Source organism: Hypomesus nipponensis, chromosome 19, assembly GCF_054491055.1.
Source record: "Hypomesus nipponensis isolate SF chromosome 19, ASM5449105v1, whole genome shotgun sequence".
NCBI classification, from domain to species: Eukaryota; Metazoa; Chordata; class Actinopteri; order Osmeriformes; family Osmeridae; genus Hypomesus; species Hypomesus nipponensis.
This window is the reverse complement of record NC_140379.1, coordinates 5,758,749-5,779,985: the sequence shown is the minus strand read 5'-3', so window position 1 is coordinate 5,779,985 and position 21,237 is coordinate 5,758,749. Positions and strand designations below refer to the sequence as shown.

General features: G+C 44.2%; 2 protein-coding genes across 3 annotated transcripts; one reads left to right on the top strand and one right to left on the bottom strand.

The window, feature by feature from the left end:
- The first annotated feature begins 2,431 nt into the window (after window positions 1-2,431).
- Window positions 2,432-16,432, top strand: frmd5b (FERM domain containing 5b). Its single transcript, XM_084682814.1, has 15 exons — window positions 2,432-2,466; window positions 3,384-3,537; window positions 3,941-4,045; window positions 5,496-5,538; window positions 5,697-5,775; window positions 7,737-7,834; window positions 8,956-9,079; window positions 9,858-9,972; window positions 10,090-10,178; window positions 10,587-10,650; window positions 10,886-10,977; window positions 11,094-11,168; window positions 11,268-11,336; window positions 11,442-11,548; window positions 13,841-16,432. Exons 1-15 carry the CDS (start codon window positions 2,432-2,434, stop codon window positions 14,431-14,433), a joined length of 1,842 nt encoding a protein of 613 aa, XP_084538940.1. The 3' UTR covers window positions 14,434-16,432.
- Window positions 16,433-17,114: 682 nt separating this feature from the next.
- On the bottom strand, window positions 17,115-20,630 carry wdr76 (WD repeat domain 76). Of its 2 annotated transcripts, none has more exons than XM_084682038.1 (14): window positions 20,296-20,625; window positions 20,147-20,191; window positions 19,973-20,065; window positions 19,779-19,837; window positions 19,499-19,619; window positions 19,260-19,364; window positions 19,125-19,165; window positions 18,770-18,923; window positions 18,480-18,632; window positions 18,274-18,389; window positions 18,087-18,185; window positions 17,833-17,985; window positions 17,624-17,677; window positions 17,115-17,512 (listed from the first exon to the last, which is right to left on the bottom strand). In XM_084682038.1, exons 1-14 carry the CDS (start codon window positions 20,476-20,478, stop codon window positions 17,263-17,265), a joined length of 1,626 nt encoding a protein of 541 aa, XP_084538164.1. In that variant the 5' UTR covers window positions 20,479-20,625; the 3' UTR covers window positions 17,115-17,262. The 2 variants fall into 2 exon arrangements, with proteins under 2 accessions (XP_084538164.1, XP_084538165.1); XM_084682039.1 differs by having other exon boundaries at window positions 17,347-17,512; window positions 17,619-17,677; window positions 20,296-20,630.
- Window positions 20,631-21,237: the final 607 nt, after the last annotated feature.

The window sequence follows — 21,237 nt, the reverse complement described above, 5'->3', positions numbered from 1 at the left end:
TGCTCTTGAAATACCATCTTTGAGTGCAGAGAGCAACTAAGAGATTATCCCAGTGGCACATATATGCTGACTGGCAAGGCAGCATGTATGTATATATATATACCCCCCCCCCACACACACACACACACACACACACACACCCACACCCTCCCGAAGCTGTGTATGATAAATTGGCGTAATCAGCGGCTAATGTTACCAGACATCCCCAACAGCTTCTCCTCCCCCGAGCCCAAAGATCGCTGTGTGTTGTTTTAGATTCCTTTCCTCAGTTGATACGATTTCCATCCTGTGATTTAAGATCCCACCATCATTTATTGATGCTGTCTTTCCTTGGCTGATATAGAACCCGTTTTAATAATTAATCCAGTGATAGGCCTAGCCGGGGCGAAGGGAAGCATGCTAACGCCCTAACTAAGGACCAGTTGAGTCATTTGGCCCCAGTTCTTTTTGTTTCTTCTTCTATTTGTCACTTTTATTATTGCTATGATTAAGCGGTAGCACGTTCCATAAAGCAGTGACGGCACTCAGCTCCACTCTTCTCCTCCCTGACAGCCCCTTGCTAATCCCATTACCCATGAGTCACGGCGGTTGATGTCAGGGCTGCCCACCCTAGACCCCCACCTCCAAGACAGGGGCAGAGCAGACCACAAAGTGTGTCTCACACATACACATACACATATTCACACATGAACAGACACAAACTCTAACTGGCACCCCACTCCTTGAGCATGTGCCAAGAGCAGAGAGCACTTTGTGTGAATGAAACACACAGTATTTGTCCATGCCATGAAGGGATGGCCCAAGAGCTGAAATCAAATTGCATGAATTAACACTGTTCCCACTAACCTCATGATTCACAGAAATCATGATTCACAGAAATTAACTCTCACCCCTTCCCTTCTCCTGCTCTACCTTACTTACCTTCCTCTACCCCACCCAATTTTTCTCCTCACCTCCATTCCCTTAACACCCCTCCCATCCTTCCATCCCAGCCTTCTCCCCTCCCTTCTCTTTTTCACTTTCCTTCCTTCTCTGCATAGTAGAGAACCCTCTCTCAGTAAAATGACATGGAATGCTCCCTGAAGCTGGAAACTACTTGCTGTAGGTATTAATTGGGCTGGAGTAAGGGGACACTCTTAGGAGAAGTTGAAAGCAAGGCTTAAGGACCAATGTGACTGCTGAGGAGATGCCAAATAGAGAGCAGCTTAATTATATCTGGTGAAAGTACACTGGGATAGGGGCTACACGATGCAGTGGGGCGTTCTTGTAAAATATCACTTTTTTAAGGGATTGCGATCAATTGGATTGGGATTGGGATTAATGCTTTTTGTAATTTGTTGTAATTATAAAACTGGGCCAGAGTGAAGCTCACAAAAAAATCCTTATGGTCTACAATGACACCACGTAGCCTTAAAGGAGAAATGCCAAAGCTGTCTATTGCTCATCCTGAAATTAGATGTGGATCGACGTTCAATTGCAAGTCCACTCGTTAATGCTTTAATAACCCCAGTCATCAATGCCTAGCTGCAGAAGCTGGCCATTACTGTGGAACAACGCAGAAAGAGGTGAGGAGGAGACATAAATATGGCGGAAAACAGAAATCCCCAAGACTTCATTATACAGTCCATAATCCTCATTAAACAGCATAACAACTTGCCTGTGACATCCACCTTATTATAATTTTCCATCAGACCTAGGTCTAAAGGACCATAGTCATGCTATAGAAAACACATTACCTCTGATCAATACATCTCGGCTTTAGCATTGTTGTTTCCGTCCCTAAGGTGCTGTGGGTTGAATTATCCTCATTAGCATGTGAAGTGGGCCGGGTGAGGTCAGCTGTTTGTGCAGTGGTGTTCAGGCTACCTTATGCGGCCACTGCTGTGCTTGTTTTATCACACCCATTGAGTCTAATGAACAAATTATGCAGATTTTGTCCTCGGTTTGTTTATCTTGTGTCGTAATTGTTCACTGTTAGATTGTTAGGGCTTTCTCTGTGTTGTGTAGTTAGTCCAGACAGGGTGGATGGCCATCAATAACGTCACACACAAACGTGCACATGCACACACAAACACTGTGATTAATAGGAGAGTGGGGTGTTTCTTGGCTTTGGTGAAATTTACGTGACAGGGCGAGACAGATGGATAGTGTGGGAGAGAGTGTGCATCCAAGGAATGTTACCCAAGTGCCTTACAGGTATCGGAGGTGCTTGAGGCATGGTTTTGTACTGTATGTGTATGTGCATGAGTGGGTGTGTGCATGAGTGTGTGTGTGTATGAGTGTTTGTGTGCAATCCATCTATCTCTCTGCATTTCTCTTTTCCCCAGTCATGGAGGCTTGGGACTGGTGAACCTACGTGCTGGTACGGGCTTCTATTTATAAGGAGAGCCAGTCAGCGGACTTGTCGTGGCTGCTCGAGTCCATGGTGACAATGACATGCAGGGACAGTGACAGGGGCGAGTACATGTGAGACCCTTGGAAAAGGTCAGACCATGGAGGCAGCCACACGGTCCGCCATGGCTACTTACAGTCAACTGATCTGTCCATGAAGTAGCCTGAAGGTCTACTGTAATATCAATGATTTTTGCCAAGAAACTCGATGTACCCATGATGGTTCGCTTGCTTGTTACGTAAGTAAATAGACAGCTTGATTACTGTCGGGATGGTATTTTTCATCTTTGGTCTTTCGACACTGGTTGGAGTTTACAAAGTCAATTACCAATGGTATTTCTCTTTTAGCTTTTTGTATTTTTTTGCTCTAATGTTTGTTTTAGTGTTAGTAGTCATTTTCCAGAGTTGAGCCTTGAGGCTAGCCATCATACCAGACCAGAGCTCATGCACTCGTTCCTGCAGCTCCTACCTGACATGAATGATAATGTGCACAAATGTTGTTCCAGCGTTGCTGTAGCGCTGTCAAAAGGCTGGTAGCCATCAACAATCCTTTAACAGGGGACGTCTGTGACTGTGATACAGGGTTAAGAGGGACAGAAAAGATCCTAATATGTGCAGGAATGTTTGGTGTAGCTGAAATAGGCTATTCTGTGTGTTGTTTTGGCACAATCTGCAAGACTGAATTAGTCTTGCATTCTATCCATCTCCTCTCTCAATCTCTCTCCTAGTCCCCTCTCTTTCTCTTTATTTTCTACCTCCGTTTCACTCTGTCTCTCTTGCTCTCTTTCCCCTATCTTTCTTTCCGTCTCTCAGTTTCTCTCTCTCACACACACTGTCTGTAAAAGCCTCTAGCCTCTAGCCTCTGTGCTGGCCAGTGCATCAGTCACCATGAAGTGCAACAACAGCAGAACAGGCCAGAGAGGGGGCTGAGACGACACCTGTGGCCGATCCAGCTGCTGCTGTGTCAGACCGTGTCTTTATTCACTACACAGCTCTGGGAGGGGGGAGGAGGAGCTGGGCTGGGCTGTGCACCACCACCAGACAGGCTACTGGCTGAAAACGCTGCAGGGGCTTGTGCTCAGCCCAGTCACCCAATGCCCGGGCAGCGGGCCCATTCCGTTTCCCTCTGACTGCACTGCACTGCAGGTGAAGTGTGTTTCCACTCCATTTCTGCTGTTTCTCCCCTATACCTCTTCCACCTACTTCCATGCTTCCTCCAAGCAGAGGAGATTGCACTGAGACATCACACAGATGGCGTTTGCCGTGTATGAATATTTGATTATACTCAGACATCTCCTGAGGGGCGGTAAAATATTAACCACTTTTTGGTGTCAGTTTTTGAAATTTAACTCATCTCAAAAAAGGGTACAGTTGGGCAAAAAATATTTTTCCTGTTTTTGTTCGTATTTTCCTCAAATGTTTCTTTAGTTGTTACCTTTGTGATCGTTTGTAGAATTTACAGTCTGGTACAATTATGTGTCATTTGGTAAATTCAATTGCTGAGTCATATCGAGATTCATCTATTGTGTTTTTTTCTGTTGTGTTGCAGCGTGATGCGAAAGGACAATACCTTTTTGACCTCATCTGCCATCACCTCAACCTACTGGAGAAGGACTACTTCGGCATTCGATATGTGGACCCAGACAAACAGAGGGTGAGTGTTAACAGACAGCCCAACCTCAGCCACAGAGCATCACGAGCATTCTCTTGCTTTCCTATTCACTCCACTCTCAACAGCATTTTTTTTTTTCATTTTCTTTTTACATTTTTAATTCTTCCTCTTTCTCTCTTTCTTACTTTTCCTCTTCTTTCATGTCTCCCTCCAGCAGTCCAAACACCATCTGGGTTTTCCATCCCAGCCAGGGGTGATTAGTGTGTGTGTGTGTGTGTTAACTTGTCTTCTTGACTGATTCATGAGCATTCACTGACAAACACATGCCCACGATGGATTTTATGCCTGCAGTCACAATAGTAGTGTACTGTACATCTTTTTCCCTCTCTCTTTTTCCCTCTCTTTCACACTTTCTCTCCCCCTCTTCACTCTTTTCTCTCTCACTCTCTCTCTCTTTCCCTTTCCCCACACACACTCGCACACACTTTTGTAGTCCAGTTTAGAACTGCATCCTTGAGGAGGAGGGGTTGATGTAGAAATGGCCTGTAGGTAGACAGAGGGATGTTCTTCTGTCTGGCATCTATCACTTTCATCTGTTCATAAACTAACCAGAGTAGGGCAGCCGGCTTTTGGACAGATGTATCAGGATCTCACAGTGGAGCTGCATGCCATTTCTCACTGCGTCAGGTACAGTGTCTGTCTGTCCTGAATATGCTTAAGTATAACCTACATGCCCATATCTAATTGCCGAGGCCAATATGTCTTGGCTGAATGTATAGAATTATGTAATTTAGTCAGAATAATAATTATTTTAACTACTGCTAAAGTATAGCTGTTTAGCTTTAAGTGTCATAGGAATATTGATGCAATGATATGAAATCTCCTATCAAGGCTCTGAAACGGAACAAGCTCTCTCTCTGTCACTCAACCCACCTTAGAACCATTGTCAATTTCCTGCACAGGCGGTCAAATAGCTAGAGAAGTTGATCAGGCAGTGACATTTATGATGACTCATTGCCATAGTGTACCAGTGAAGCCCTCTCAGCCTTCTACAGCAGGGCATCATGGGAAGAGACAGGTGGAAGCTGGGAGATGCGGTTCACACTGTCAACAAAGCAATGCCTCCGCTCCCTCAGCCCCTCTGAGCGTTTCTCCTCCTAATGGTTAGTGAGCTGACAGAGAACAAGTGTTTCTCTGAAAGTCCTCCAAAGAGCTGGCTTTCATCTTGCCTACAGTCCCTGGGTGGGAGCACGTCCTCGACATGTGATGTAAATAAACGAGGAGTAGGTAGAGTGAGCGTGGCTCTGGAATGCCCTCCAGTTGCAGACAACAAGTCATCGTGCTCAGCTGCTGAGCAGTAAGCCTGTTCTGTCAGTTTTGCCTGGACTGAAGTCCTGGAAATGTGAGCCAGCAGCCTGGGGGTTTAGCTCCTAAAAACACGCTGGTCTGAAACATTTCTGAACATAGTTCTTTTTCATCTTTGGTCTTTCAGCACTGGTTGGAGTTTACAAAGTCAATTGCCAAACAAATGAAATGTGAGTATTAGATTTGATAATATTCACACTTGATAGATCATGACATCTACAATAGCTTAAATCCAAATAACTGACTGTGATGTGATACTTATTCTATTTTTTCATTTTCTAAGTCTTTAAAAAAACTAAACAACCCCCCTGTGACCTTCTCCTTTCAGCCCAGCCTCCTTTCACCATGTGTTTGCGAGTCAAGTTCTACCCACCTGACCCTGCCGCCCTGAAGGAGGAAATCACTAGGTAAGCTTCTGGCAGGCATGATGGGAAGATCTTCAAAAAAAAAGGAGAGCAGGGAGGCAGCTCTATACTGCCTTATCAACGCACAAGAGAACAGTTTGACATTAAGTAATGTAGTTTCAGGTGCTCATGCTGTTTCTTCCTTCAGGTAAAACCAAGCATATTTTGGAGTAAGTATCAAATACCATACTTTCATGCCCTCAACCTTGTGTTCAAGTAATGTCCAAGTATTTTTCTTTTGCAAAGGAGTTTGAACTCTTTTTGTTACAAGCTACAATTCCAGGTTATTTTGTGCTTATAGAGGGCACTGTGACAGTCTCAGACAGCACTCTGGAGAGCTTGACACAGTGCATCTTCAGTGTACAAAGATATCCACCATGCATTTCAGCCAGTCAGCAGCTGGTCTCTCCCTTCTCCTGTCTCATAACAGCAGCCAGGAAAACTTAAAAATCCTCTACCATCTGTCGAACCCAGCCTAGTCTCTCCTGCGGTTTCGTAGGGAACCGTCTGTGTGTGTTACTCTCTCTCTCTCTCTCTCTCTCTCTCTCTCTCTCTCTCTCTCTCTCTCTCTCTCTCTCTCTCTCTCTCTCTCTCTCTCTCTCTCTCTCTCTCTCTCTCTCTCTCTCTCTCTCTCTCTCTCTCTCTCTCTCACACACACACACACACACTTCCGACATATCTGAGATAATGATTAATAACAGTATTTATTGCATTGCTGCTGTGTGAGAAGAGAAATCAGTGGTGTGTGAAATAAACACTGGCTGACTTCAGACTTTAAGGGTTTGACCAGATCCAAAGGATGAAAACTAGAATTACTGGATGACTCATGAAGGGCTACAACGAAACCAATTAAGAGAAAAGGAAATGTGAATCATAACTGAATCACAAGTGATGATACCAAGAGAATGTACTCTTGTGATACAGAGAATCCAAATATATCCCATATGATCCATACTGATCATCGTTTTCCATTGAGTGTGCGTATGGGTGTGGTGTAAGTGGTTGGTAGTGCAGCTAATGGTTCAGAGTGGAGAAGAGACTGTCTAATGTATTAATTATAGAGAGATGGGACTAAAAGCCTGGTTTCCATATATTTATAAGATAAGGTGGGTAGACTTGCGGAGGTAAAATTAGCACACTGTTGGGAATAGAGTGCTCCCAGTCACAGAGGGGGCAGAGGACAGTATGCTGTCTGCTTATTATACGAATGACCTGGCACGGGGCCCTTGCCGACTATACACACCTGCGACAATAATAAAACATCCTAATACATCCTAACACCTGGGCACATACACACACTCATAGCTGTGTAGATCTGCATATGTGGCATATGTGATGCAAACCTGTACAACTTAAGTAATAGGTTGTTGTGTATTCAACAATATGCAGCAATGTCCTATGCGTTGGGGAGAAAGATTCATTTAAGATGTGTTCATAACATCTAGGAAGCAGCCTCCCTGGCAAGTGACTTGTTTTGGTGAGGGGAATTGATCCTTGTTGGAGTAGAGTGATGAGGTACCTGATTGAATAGAGGAGACGTCCTTTCTGCGTGTTGTTTTACTGTACTTCTGTTGTTCCAAAAGGACTCATGGTCTCCAGGGCCCCAAGGCCCCAAGGCCCCAAGGCAGGAACTCAAACTCACACATACTTCCCAGTGCTCAGCCTCAAGCTCTCTCCTGCGTACCTTTCTCAAACACTTTACTTCAGAAATCGTCTCAACTTTAGGCACACCAACTTATACATGAGTATGTCATGCTGTTGAGAGTGTACCCAGAGGGAATGCTATACTGAAGGAAGAACCTCTGGGGTGTCTAGATATCCATTTCAATGAGGGAAGCAGTGTTGATAAAAGAAAACAGCAAATGGTTTTGTCAGGAGTTGTTTGTTTTCTTTGCTTTGCCATTTAATCAAATATTTGCACCATATGTCCTGTGAGTCAGTGATGATGTTGTGTTCCTGTGCAGATATCTCGTCTTCCTGCAGATCAAGAGGGATCTGTATCATGGCCGCCTCCTGTGCAAGACCTCCGATGCTGCCATGTTGGCTGCCTACATACTTCAAGGCAAGCACCAAGGAGTAGCAGCACACCTCCTCTCTTTTCACTGTGTGAAAAAAAAGTTTTAAAAGGTTGAAAAAATATTTTTGAAAAAAAGTTTAGATAAAAAGGTTTAGAAAGGTTGAACAAATATATTTTAAAAAAAGGTTGAAAACTTTTTTTTTTTTTTTCAAAAATAGGTTTGCATCATTGATGAGTACTTGATGAGGAATCTACTGTACTCTACTCTATTGTACTCTGCTCTGTTTTAGGCTTCTCTGTTCTCCTCTCCCCTCTCTTCTTCTTTCACCATAACCCCAACGCCCACTCTTCCCTCTCACGCCCGAGGGTATCATACCAAGTCCTTGGCATCCATAAGCTTCCCTCAGTAACCTCGGATGACCTTGCAGGCTCATAACGAACATCTGTCGGTATATTAGGCCAGCGTTGTGGTGGTGTGGATCACATCTGAGGGCTGTAGAGAGCCCAGGCCTGCTGTGTAGACTTCAGCCATCGTAGCCAGCAAGCAAGCATGTAGGAAACAGAAGCGATAGAGACAGGTAGGAGAGGTAGGCAAGCAAGAGAGGCAAGCAGTCAGGAAAGGCAAGCAAGCAGGAGAGGCAAGCGGGCAGGACAGCTGGGCAGCCCGGCGAGGCAGATAGGCAGGAGAGACAGACGAGGAGAAGAGGCAGGTAGGCATGAGACACAGCAGGCTGCGTAGACTGACAGGGTAGAGAGACAGCAGGCAGGGACGGTGAGCAGGCAGCAGGCTCATTGGCATTCAGCCGGCAGTTCGCTGTGGAGGACAGGCTCCCTTGTCACACCCAGCTTGTTGTCTGAGGCTCTACCAGAATCTCAATGCCGCTGCTGCCGCCGCTGCGTAAAAAGCTGAGCTGAAACATCTTGGCTAAGCAACGGCATGGAAGCTCTGCTGCCGTGACAACAGGATCCATACAAATGAGTATTTTGAAGTCATACGAAGTTGGATGTATTGAACCTCTACTGCCCAAAGCCCTTCACAACGAGTAGACTTACCTCTGACACTAGTCAATATGACTAGAGTTCCAAATTAACTTCCTGTGAAAAAAGAACCATCTGTCTCCTGCTGCCTTCCTTAAGTCGTGTGTGTTGTGTCCTTGCTCTCCCAGCGGAGATTGGCGACTACGACCCGGGGAAGCACCCCGAGGGCTACAGCTCCAAGTTCCAGTTCTTCCCCAAGCATTCGGAGAAACTGGAGAGAAGGATCTCAGACATCCACAAGACAGAACTGATGTAAGGTGACACTGGTCTGGGTTGTTTTCCCTGTTCAATCCAACAACCTGCTTCTACGGTGGACACACACTTTTGTCGTCCACGCTAAATTGGCCATCATGTCCAATGTCTGAACTCCCCATGGTCTCAGGAGAAAAGATTAGAAATGTGTTTTATCTCCTGGTACTGTACCTGCCATAGGGAATGACTGTTCCATTCTATCTGCATAAAATAGATTCCTTGAGATTAATGACCACACAGTACTGCGTATGCATTTTATAATAGATACCAGGTAACATATCAAACAGCAAAGAGTTACAGAAGAAATACTAACTTACTTCATTAAAATCTAAAGCACACAGTGTCCCAAGGTCATCTTTGTTTAACGAAACCATATACGATATGAATAAATAGGTATTCAAGACCACAGATATTCAATTCCATAGCCACTTGATATGCTGAATATTCTATTTCTAGCAATGTTTTATCTGTCTTGTTCTGGGTCTTGAAATGATATGCAGTGTATTTGAAATATAAGGGGGGGGGGTGTGTTTTCTGATACTGCTGTGTCATTAGCTTTTCTCTCTCTCATACTTCTTCTCATTTTCTTTCTCTTTGCTATTAGGCATTATTTTTAACCTACAAAAAGTCCAGATAGATCACTGACGGAACAACACATGCAGACAGGATATTTTCTGTACTCTACTACCCTCTAGTGTGGTGTCTCTGGCTTCCCTGTGAATACAATGTCACTATATTCTTTGCTAAAATGTTTTATATAATGGGCCCCAGGGGACAGGTTGATGAAAAGTTGTGTTTCCTCCAGAGGACAGAGTCCGGAGACCTCAGAGTTGAACTTCCTGCAGAAGGCTCAGATGTTGGAGACGTTTGGTGTTGACCCTCACCCATGCAAGGTAGCCATGCCAGGACAAAAGGAAGCCATTATCTGTAGTGTACTGTACATTAGCTCTTGGTCAGTCTTGTAGTAGCTCGTATCAAATGCTGACACAATTTCCCCCGATGTTTGTCAGGATGTATCGGGCAACCCTGCCTTCCTGGCCTTCACTCCCTTTGGCTTTACTGTGCTCCAGGGAAACAGGAGAGTCCATTTCCTCAAGTGGTTAGTACAGATTAATAGTCTCAAATGCCCCCCCCCCCCCCCACACACACACACACACACACTCAGTACACCCTCTTTACTAAATGGCTGTGTTGTTTTCTGGCTTGTCTGTTTGCCTCCATCAAGCAGCATGCCAGGTGCCTGGTTATCTTTCACCATCAGAGATATTTATCAGTTACCTAATTATGTACCATATCTTACTGTCATATGAATTGACAATATCTGTGCTGGTGAAGACTTTTTCTCAGTATTTTTTCATACATTCATAACATGCACAAAACACATTTCCTAATCCTTTCCATCCTGCAGTGTTCTGCCCTGGACTGACAGCTTCAACATGAGCGTTAATCGATCATACCTCCCATCTCTGTGTTCTCCTCTCTAACTGGGGCCTTCTCCCCTGTCCAGGGACGAGGTGACTAAACTGAAGTTTGAGGCCAAGACATTCCATATATATGCAAATCAGAAAGAGGTGGGTGCGTGCATTATTTAGACGGCTTTCTTTTTCTCTTGCCGGGCAAAAAATAATTGCGGCCTTGTTTTATGCATGGAAGGCCTGCCTTGGGGGGCTGGGAGTGTGATGTACCCATAAATAGAGAAGGTAACAAGACATGACTGTAGAAGGATTTTGATCGGATGTAGGTTCCCACTGGCAGAAACACACCCGCTTCTGAGACTCATGTTCAGATCTGTTCTTTGAACAACAGGACAAGAAGATCATTCTGACGTACTTTGCCCCCACACCGGAGGCCTGTAAGCACCTGTGGAAGTGTGGGGTGGAACACCAGGCCTTCTATAAGTGAGTCACGCCAGCCAACTCTTATATATCCATGGTGTAGAAGTAGATCTTCATCATAGGAGTGTATAATCTCTCCCTTACACCAACCGGGCATTTTTTTTTTTGATTGCCTGCAGGTTGGAGAAGTCCAGCCAGGTTCGCACTGTCTCCAGCAGTAATCTGTTCTTCAAGGGAAGTCGTTTTAGATACAGGTATGAAATTAGAGCGGATAGATGTGGTTCACTGAGGTAATGGGGTTTGATTTTGAGCATTTTCGACGGTTTATTGATTTCACCGCATCTTCCTCTCAGTGGCAGGGTCGCCAAAGAAGTGATGGAGCAAAGTGCTAAAATCAAACGGGAGCCACCTGAAATTCACAGGTGAGACTTGGTAATCTATTGACACTTCAGTCGGTGTCAACCATCTGGGTTACTGGGTCGAGACCCAAGTGTAAGACATTTTTCTGTGTGCGTGTCTGTCCACAGGGCTGGTCTGGTCCCCAGTAGGAGCTGTCCGTCCATCACACATGGCCCCAGACTGACCAGTGTCCCCAGGACCAGACGGAGAGCTGTGCACATCTCCATCATGGAGGGTAAAACACACACTGACACACATTTATCATTTACATTTAGCAGACGCGCTGATCCAGAGCGACATACAGTAAGTACAGGGACATTCCCCCGAGGCAAGTAGGGTGGAGTGCCTTGGCCAAGTACACAACGTCGTTGGCAAGGCGGGGAATCAATCCAGCAACCTTCTGATTACTAGCCCGACTCCCTCACCGCTTAGCCATCTGACTCCCATCTGACACATCAACCCACCAGGTGCGTAGCTACGAGTAGGCCTGGGTAGGCACAGGCCTACCCAATTTGTTCTAAGGCCTACCCAAAAACGAAAATATCTCCGAAAAATGATGCACCAGGTGCACATCGCAAAGTAAATAAGAAAAAAAAAACTGAAAAGATGCCTATCCATATTTTTCTAGGCCTACCCAAAAATATTATTCTGGCTACGCCCCTGCAACACACACACAAACACTCTTGTCATTTGGGCCTCAGGGTCATATATTGTGTAGATAAACCCACTGATGTGGGCCAGTGCTAAAGGCTCTATGCTTAGATCATGTGAATAGTTGGGGATCATTTCACTAAGCCGAATCAAAGATATCTGGCGTGCTTTGTATCTGTGAGGATAAGAGCCCTACATTAGCTCTATTCTTGGGGCTTTTAACACTGCTTGATGTGCACAAACAGACGCTCATGCAGACTGACAGACACACACTTCTCGCCGTGTGAAGTAACCTGAGTGCCTTTCCATGAGAACAGAGCCACAGTTGCGTTTGTCATTCACGATCCCCGTCAGTAGTCTTCCACACTGAGTCAGACAATACCGACACACACACACACACATACACACACACACACACACACATACACACACAGATACAGTGAGGTGCAGGAGCCACCCATCTATCTTCCTCTGTGTCATTTTTACTCTCCTTTAAGTAGTCATGCTGAGGCAGTTACTGCAGGAGAGAGTCCCTGGGTTTCCAAAGGGCAGTAATTGTCATTTTAAGTGAAAAGCTGTCAACTCTACGGTCTCAGTTACATCCTGCTCTGTGGGTGAGGTGCTTTATGGTGAACTGGCCCATCTTTAACACAATGTATGTGGCATCATACACCACCTCATTGTACTCTGACACCCCCCTGTCCAGCATTCAAACCACCCCTTGTGCTCCCTGCTTTGGTATCTGCAGAGATAATAATATCCTATCTGAAAATAGCCCCCCTGTCAGGGCCTCTCCATGTATGTCAGGGATGTCAGCAATGGGAGGGTAGGTAACCACTTGGCCACAAGTAGGCCACATTCCTGCTCCCAGGACCCTGGAACTGTCCCTGCCTGCCAGCCGGACTGAGGGACAACAGAAGCCTGGAGTCACAGGACGGACAGCCTGCTAGCCAGACAGCCAGAAAGACAGAAAGCGAGGGAGGTTGGGTGGTAGGACATTAGCAAGGTTAGTGCGGGGCGTAGCGCTCGCTTGCCACCTCGAACCGCCACCATGGTGAAGTGCCTGATCAGGATCAAAACCACGGTCAATGTACACCTGTGCATGATCAACCACTGCTACCGGGATGTGAAGGTGCGCGTGCTGTCGTTGGGGCCCAGGCTGCTGGGGAAGGCTCTGGGGATGATGCCTCTGCTCCCAGCTCTCCCCAGGGGCCCCGGGGAGACCTCCAGGGCCTCCTCCAGACTTGGTGTCCCACCTCAGTTTCACAGTCCTGGGCTGCCAGCCCAGCAGCCGAGCAGCTCTGCAGGTAAAGGACCACACTTCAAAAGGACTGGATTGGATTTGGTTTATCACCTTAGTCACGCGGCGCAAGCAAATCTCTGTGTTTGACTTTCACTCAACTTTCCATGTCCAGCTTTGAAAGTCATTAGACTGGAGAGGGACTTGACTAAGAGTGATACTTCAGGGACCTCTTCTCATGTTGTGTGTTAATGTTTCACTGCGGGGGTTTGGGGGGGTGGGGGGGGGGGGCACGAGAGGCTAGACAGAAGTATGTATCCTAAGCAGGTATTATGTGACATGATGACGTCTCAAGTAAACATGAAGACAGTCTGCTTTGGTTCTCAGCTTGCATTGATGGATTAGGGGTGTCGTAGTGCTGCGTCTGGATGGATGTTTTACAGTGGTCCAATTCTGTTTGTGTCTTTAAAGCACCTCAAACATCTGGTTTGATGTCTGCATGTGATTTCTGTCTATCGCTGTGTGCAAAACCTCTCTATCGCTTTGTGCAAAACCTCAGTAGTCATGCTGGTCTCAAGGTTATATTCATCTGATATCTGTATTTGATTGGCCTGCTTCTCCTCTGCCCCCTGCCAGGCCTGGAGTCCCTGCGAGACAGCGCCCACTCCACACCAGTTCGCTCCGTCTCCCACGGCGACTCCTTTATGCCACGCTCCCGCAGCCAGGCGGTGGACAGCAGCGAGGCGGCAGGCTCGTCGGTCATCTCTGACGAGGCCTACAGCCCCTCGGACAGTGTGCTGCCCACGCCGGTGGGTGAGCACAGCCTGGAACAGGCCGCCTCGCGTCAGCTCAATGGCGCCCCCTGCAGCATCGAGGAGGAGAGGGAGTCGGAGGCTGGCACGCCGCTGGGCGGTCAGGTGGCAGAGTTTGGCCCTGACGGCAGGGTGCTGCGGCTGGGGAGGATCAGGTCAGCACCCCCTAGCGATGTGGAGGAACTCAATAAGTTCATCCTGAGTGTGTTACGTCTGTTTTTGGTCACGATAGGACTGCTGTTCGCCCTGTTGCTTCTCCTCATCATGCTAACAGAGTCAGACCTGGACATCGCCTTCCTGAGGGACATTCGTAAGACACCTGAATTCCAGCAATTTCATTTTGAGTACTTCTGTCCTCTCCGGAGATGGTTTGCATGTCAGTTCCGCTGGATGGGAGGGTTCCTTGTAACCAAGTGAGAGAGGGAGACGTAAAGTTGAAAGAGTTGAAAAAAGACAGAAAGTAAAGAGGACATCATCTAAGGAATTGAGAAAGGGGAGGACCGAAGGAAGGAATGAAGGATGGAAGGAAGGAGGGAGTGAAGATCTGATCTAAACATGAACCTAGTTACTACCCATGATGCACCTCTTGTCACAAGCCAAGGACCTCCCCCTGCGTGGGCTCAGAAGAAGAGCTTCCTGTTCGAACCATCACAATGAGGACATTTCCAATGCTCATGTTTTACTTTGGAATTTCAGGTCATCACAAGGAACTTTTTTTTTTTTTTTACACAAAGCCAAGGCAACAGGGTCACAAAGTCTACATTGACTTAAAGGAGAAACACATTAAATCACAGAAAACAGTTGCCTTTATTTTCTATTGATTAATATAATTCATCATTGCATGAAGCATGTGTTGAGCACTGAGCGGAAAGGTGGATGGGTATGTGTCAAGTTAGAAGAGTTTAGGAGTGAAAGAGAGAGAAAGGTCCTTTTCTATTTTACCTCCATAAACTTTCATGTTAGTCATTACATTGCAGAAAACTAACATAATTAAAGCTGCTATTTATTAGAATACACACCACCACCAATGGATGTACTGTACAGTAATGGTCTGGAGTCAGAGAAGAGGTGGAAAGGATTTTAACAGAAGAATACTTTTTGAATGTGGAATCTGTCACGCAAGATGGCTTGTTCAAAAAATGTTTTTCTAATAACTGTGACTAATGGTTTATGATCTTTCTAGGTTCCTTCAATTCAACCATTGTCATGCAAATCTGTTCATGATGTCATTGCTAATACTGTCTAGTGAACAAGCGTCAAATCATAATCTAAGCCTTAGTAAAGACAAATGTAACTGTTGTACTGTATTTGAAGATTTTCAAACATCAGAAATAAACAGTTATTCATAATTCAAATCAATGTTTGAAGATGAGCAATCAGTTTTTGAAACAAACTTTTACAAAATATAAATTACCTTAGATGTAAAAGTGTGGGTTTTGTGACATAGAAATGTAGTTGTAGAGAAGCGGAGTGGTTGCTGTTATGCTTTACATTGGATACCATAGACCTTTTTACTAGATGTGCAATACTGTAACACTGGAAACCAAGATTGGGTATTTGATACAAGTTGTTTTTACTTTCCTAAAGTTTACCCTCAAATAAAGTGTTTAATGAAGTTAATTTCCCATAGTATAAGAAAAGAAATAAGTTGTGCTTCAGAACACTTGTTGACTGTTTGTTTTCTCAAATTAGATTATTGAAACCTGGGGTGCATTAGATTATTTATAAATGCTAAATAATGTTGAAATCATGCTGGCTTATTTTGTACAATGTTGTGTCTCCTAATATGTAGAAAAGTTTTCTTTTATAACATATTTTAAACAATTGATATGTTATTTTTTATCATTGGAAATGTAATTATACATTTTCTGCACTGTGGACCAGATGGACAATTGTGGACAATTGCAGAAATTTGAGGTTTTCAGTCATTATCATATTCACATTGCACTTCACTCCTAGTCCTGCTACTGTATGTCTACCAAAGATTCTTCTGTATTCTGATGGTCTTCATCTAACAACAGTGGAGCTACAGACTTAAAACATGTTACATTAACGTTATGAAACTTTACTTAACTGCCTAAAGTCAGTGTCCTCCAACATGTCCCACATGTTGCTGTGAAATCAGATACTGGTAACATCCAGAATTGATTTCATCAATGCAATAAATCGGACATCTCAATTAAATGAGACATTTAACATTTAGTTTGAATATAAATACCGTATTACCTAATGGTGGTTACTCTGAGTTTGGATATATTTTGCAGTACTTTTCTCCTTTCTAAAGATTTTAGTTGGTTCCCGATGGATGTAGATCAAGTTATTTGTTTGAAACTGTGGAAGAATGTCAAAGTAACAGATGAATATTTGTATAGCTCTGGCTATGTACCATTCTGTGTTCATGTATATGACAAAATATTTTTGACAATAATTTAGCAATAATATCAATATAGATAACTTTAAATATATATGGTCATACATGGATGGTTTGATTCCCCTTCCCAAATATATCTTTCCAAAGACCCAATGGTAATTCAAGTGAGGTGTTTGTCATGTTCTCCCGATGAACTTGCCGATCAGTGCATGTCTCTTATGTGGCGTTCCAGGTTGCCTATATTCCATTAGTGCCACAGATGATGAGTTAAATGTAACTTCCTATGACATCAGATGACCTGTGTGTGTTACTGCAGAGTAGGTGACCTGAGGCACCACCCCACCCAGTGGTAGTGTATTGACATGTGATTTGGATGTGGGTTGCAATGGATCCGCTATTTATGACAGTCAATTACAGCCAAGTGCTGTGACTCGGAGATTTGATTCTGTTCCACAGATGATCCTATAAGCACGTATTCTACATTTGTTACCCTCAACTAAGACTGCATTGTTTCTAATCAGATTGAAAACTGGTGTATCCAATTGATTTATCAATAAATATAATATATTCTTAAATCGCTGTACATGCCAGGCTCTTCTTTCATGTTCAGTTTTTTACTGGATACAGTACTGGTACAAATTGCAACACTGCCATCTAGAGATACGACACTGTAGCAGACCCCAGTTTCCTTTATCATCACAACCAAACTGAAATCACAACAAAGAGAAAACTTCATATGTATTTAATATATAAGTATACGAATAAAAAAACGGAATACACAATGGTTAATGCAAACAATAAATTCAAATTCAGCGAACAATAAGTTCCACAAACACTTTCGTGTTTTTCGGTCCAGAACAGCGGCTCTGGTTCTCTCAGTCAGTAAAGAGATGAAGGCGTCCAGAAGAGTTGCCCCCAAGAACAGCATTCCTGCTGGGGTGGAACATTGTGACAGACTGCATGGTGGTCAAGTTCTCCTTGTCCCTTAAAGAGTGCTGGAGCTGGCCGGTCTCGTGGAAAACCTGCACCTTAAACGGTTTCTCCATGCTTCCCACAAGAAAGCAGTCTTCCTGCTTAGGGTCCCAGGATGCCTTGCTCAGCCAGCACGCTGATTGCATGTCATGTCTGCAAACAGAAAAAATAAATATACACCCTTTCATTGTAACGATAACTAACCCTGGTGTTTAGAACCTGAGCCAGAGAGGAAGTTTATGCAAGTGGAAGGATTTACTGTACTTGATCGAAGTCAGAAGTGGAGCATTGGAAGTGATACTGGAAGTGTCATACACCCTTGAAAAAAAAAAAAAAAAAAGATACCGGTACATATTATTCCTGAATACAATCAAACACACATTTGAATGCTAACAGGCCAGTCCTACAGCAATGAGTACCTTTTTCGCTATTATAGATATGAGCGAGCATGAACTAAGATTAGACAGGTTCACCTGATATTGTTGTCGAAGCTGCAGGTGAGAACTCTGTTCCCAGTGTTAGGGGAGAAGTACGCACTGGAGATGCTCAGTGGGTGACCGTGCAGCTGAGAGACCGCCTGGATCGAGTCGGTTTTCAAGAAGCGGGCATCGTAGATGCTCACGACCCTGAATGGAGTCGACGTGAAACGTTGAATCAGAAATGTACTGAACACCGGAATTCTGCCATGTCCTTCAAGAGGATCTTACATGCTTCTGTAATACAATACCAGTTCTCAGCTACCACAAAGTACTGTTTGTGAAGAGGATGGACACTGACACAGCGAATCGTCTTAGAATCCAGCGTATGGAGAGATTCGTAAGAAGTTCTGTGTAAACATACATATCCAGATTTATCCAATTAGATGAGCAACTTAAATCCAGGTTCAAACCAGAGAAAACAAATAACTAACTTACCCAGGTGTCCGCCTGTCAACAATTGCGACATCCCCATTCCATTCACCAACGACTAGCGTGGAACAGTCACAAGACAGAAAGTCGAAGGTATGTAATCCTTTTCTGACGCGATACACCTAGGTGGAGGAAGCAAGGAGGCATACCAATGCGAATGCAAAAAAGGAACATTAAACCAAGACGCAACGGTGAGCCCGGTCCCAGCATACTTCATCAAAAACCGCCTTCTCTACGTCGGTGCTGCGCAGCGTGCCGTCATAGCTGAGACTCAGCAGGTCGGACGATGCGGAAAAGGCCATGCAGCTGACCGGATGCAGGTGAGGCTCGAACAGGAGCACACCGTCACCTCCCCAGTCACAGTCCTGGAGAGCATTAGACGTACAACACCACATAGGGTCACCATTATTCTACCATGCCCAGCTTGGAACTGTAACATGGCACTATCAATGCACTCAGAGGGCATACACAACTAAAGAGAGTCATGGAGAGGGAAGCTTACAGGACTCCACAGTCCCAGATGTCCCGACTTATCTCCTGCAGCCAAGAGCAGGCGGCTGGTGCAAGGGTGGAAGGCTGCAGAGAAAATCCGATCCTTTAGCACCTTCACCACTCGTGCCTTGTCCGTCCGCAGGCGTTTCAGAGTATTACTGTACCTAGGAACACATTACCGTCTGTCATAATGACATCCTTTATTTTTTTATCAATTTGTTGAACTAGCTAGAGGTGGAAAAATGAGTGATAATTGACTCAACAATATCATAAGAAGAAGAAAAAAAGAAGCTAATGAATATACACTATGTCATGCACAGCAAGCGCAGTACCAAATAAATCACATTCAGTATTTGTGAACTTACTCTTTCAGATCCAACGCCTGCTTTTCTTCTGTTACCGAGACCTAACCAATGAGAGGATACAGCATCATCATTACACAGACCAAGTAGCAAGTTGGAGATAAACTTGGCTTCATGTGATGACAAATGAATTCCCACCTCAGTCCACAGCTTTATCAGCTCTGGGGGTAGAGGGCTCCAGTCCTCCTGGGTCAGTGGGACCATTAGGATAGGACCCTCTGGTTTCTGAGTTGGTGAAGGCTTCTAATGCAGGTTTAATGCAGGTTTAATGCAGGTTTAATGCAGGTTTTACAATGTGTACAAGGCTTCCAATTAAATGTAATTTCTGAAGTTGCGCTATTTTAACAGCAGATATGACTTAACTGTCAGTCACTTACTTTATAACTGGACGTCATTGCATGTCTTTTTGGGGGCAACAGGAGTGACTCAGCATCTTTGTTCTGTAGGCGCAGGGACTTGCGTGGAGGCAGAACTTCTCTCACAGAGCTCTTTGAATTGCTGCACACAGGATTCCTCAGTGTGAATGTCAAATGGTGAATGCTCATATTAGCCAAACCTGCCATGACTTTATGCTATTTTATCTTGCACAGAGTGGAACTAATCATTAAAGTGACACTACGCATGGACATACCACACACCAACATACAGCCAACCCACCTCTTGCGCCCTCTCTGTGAGGGTTTTGGTGTGGCTGTCTGATTCAGATCCTCTCTTGCCTTTGGAGGGGAAAAATATTACTTGGTCAATTACATCTTTAGAATTGTGATTAGGACATTTGCTTGCATGGATAAATGAAATACTAATAATATACTAGCTTAATGGCCTACTAGCCCATTTTACTTTTTACATACCTCAAACAGTTTGATGGTAGACAGAAAAGCTTGGTTTTGTCGAATGTTTTCTAATCGTTCAAGTTCATAAGATGACAGACCTCTAGGTCGGCCCTGTAAACAGATAGGTAATCAAAATATATCCTTTTTGAAATCAAACATTTTGTAGGCCTATTTAATAACAGAATCACTTACGGCATCGCCGTTTTCAATATAGGAGTCCACATGCGTCACCTTCACCTACAAATGTAAACAGTGAGGTAAAAATGTAAAGAGTTTAGATGTTGTAGTTGTTGTCAGACTTTATAGCAATTTGCCGTCTTAAACAAGTTTAATAAACTTACCTTTCTTTTAGTTGCTTTAGTATTGTCTTTGGAGCTGTACTTTATTCTCCTTGGTGCAAATCCTTCCGTCGTTGGAGCGAAAATTGGAGGCTTCACTCTTGCCTTATTTCTTGTAGAACGTCGGGGTCCACCAACATCATTATCATTGTCCGCAGGTGGAGTCATTTCCTTAATATGGATCATGATATTTTTTTATGTATAATTTGTGAGCAGCAAAGGCTTCACAGCATATTCTACAGTCACGCGAAAGTTATGTAGTCTTGACGATGGCTTCTGTTGACTGAGAGCTAGCGAACTTTTTTTGTTGCGAAAGATCAAAACTATTAATGGGCGTGAGAGTTTTGTAACCTAGCACCAAAGTGATTGGATGGACATGAACGTCATCCAGGACATCTCAAACTTTTCACGTAAGAACCTACCTAGTCTACAATAGACAGGTTTATGTAGATCGAATGATTATGGTAATCAATGCCTGACATATGCAGCATGAAAAGCATAAAATGTATTGCATTGCCTACTCACAATACCGGTGTCAGAAATCCAATATATCCCCAATCCTGCTAGAAAAGTAATACATTTGCAGTGTTTTCATTTGGATCTTAAGTAGGCCTATGTTACGTATCATGTTGACCTGTAATAAGCTTCTGTGTCCCCTGATTTATATGTCGCTGTTTCTGTTGAGAACTAGTGTAAACCCTGTGTTGTACAGACCATCCAGGTCCCTAAATGGATTTCAGAGCATCTGATGTGTAACTGTCCCTTTACATAACCTGAGCATGGAGAACATATCCTACTCACACTTCTAATTAGTACATTCATTAAATTAAACCAGCTTTTCAAAGACAGTGTTTTCACAAAATAAACCAATGAATGAGCCACACTTTACCGAAGACGATTGGCTAGAACACAATAATTGATTGGAATGTAAGGGAGGCTCCAATA

Excerpts from the sequence above, each read along its gene's own strand:
- frmd5b (XM_084682814.1), top strand. The coding sequence starts at position 2,432 with ATGACATGCAGGGACAGTGACAGGGGCGAGTACAT. Across the intron at positions 5,776-7,736 it reads CTGAAGGAGGAAATCACTAG|ATATCTCGTCTTCCTGCAGA; the intron begins GTAAGCTTCTGG and ends GTTCCTGTGCAG. Across the intron at positions 11,549-13,840 it reads GCACATCTCCATCATGGAGG|GCCTGGAGTCCCTGCGAGAC; the intron begins GTAAAACACACA and ends GCCCCCTGCCAG.
- wdr76 (XM_084682038.1), bottom strand. The coding sequence starts at position 20,478 with ATGATCCATATTAAGGAAATGACTCCACCTGCGGACAATGATAATGAT. Across the intron at positions 20,192-20,295 it reads CTAAAGCAACTAAAAGAAAG|GTGAAGGTGACGCATGTGGA; the intron begins GTAAGTTTATTA and ends TTACATTTGTAG. Across the intron at positions 19,838-19,972 it reads CTACCATCAAACTGTTTGAG|GCAAGAGAGGATCTGAATCA; the intron begins GTATGTAAAAAG and ends TCCCCTCCAAAG.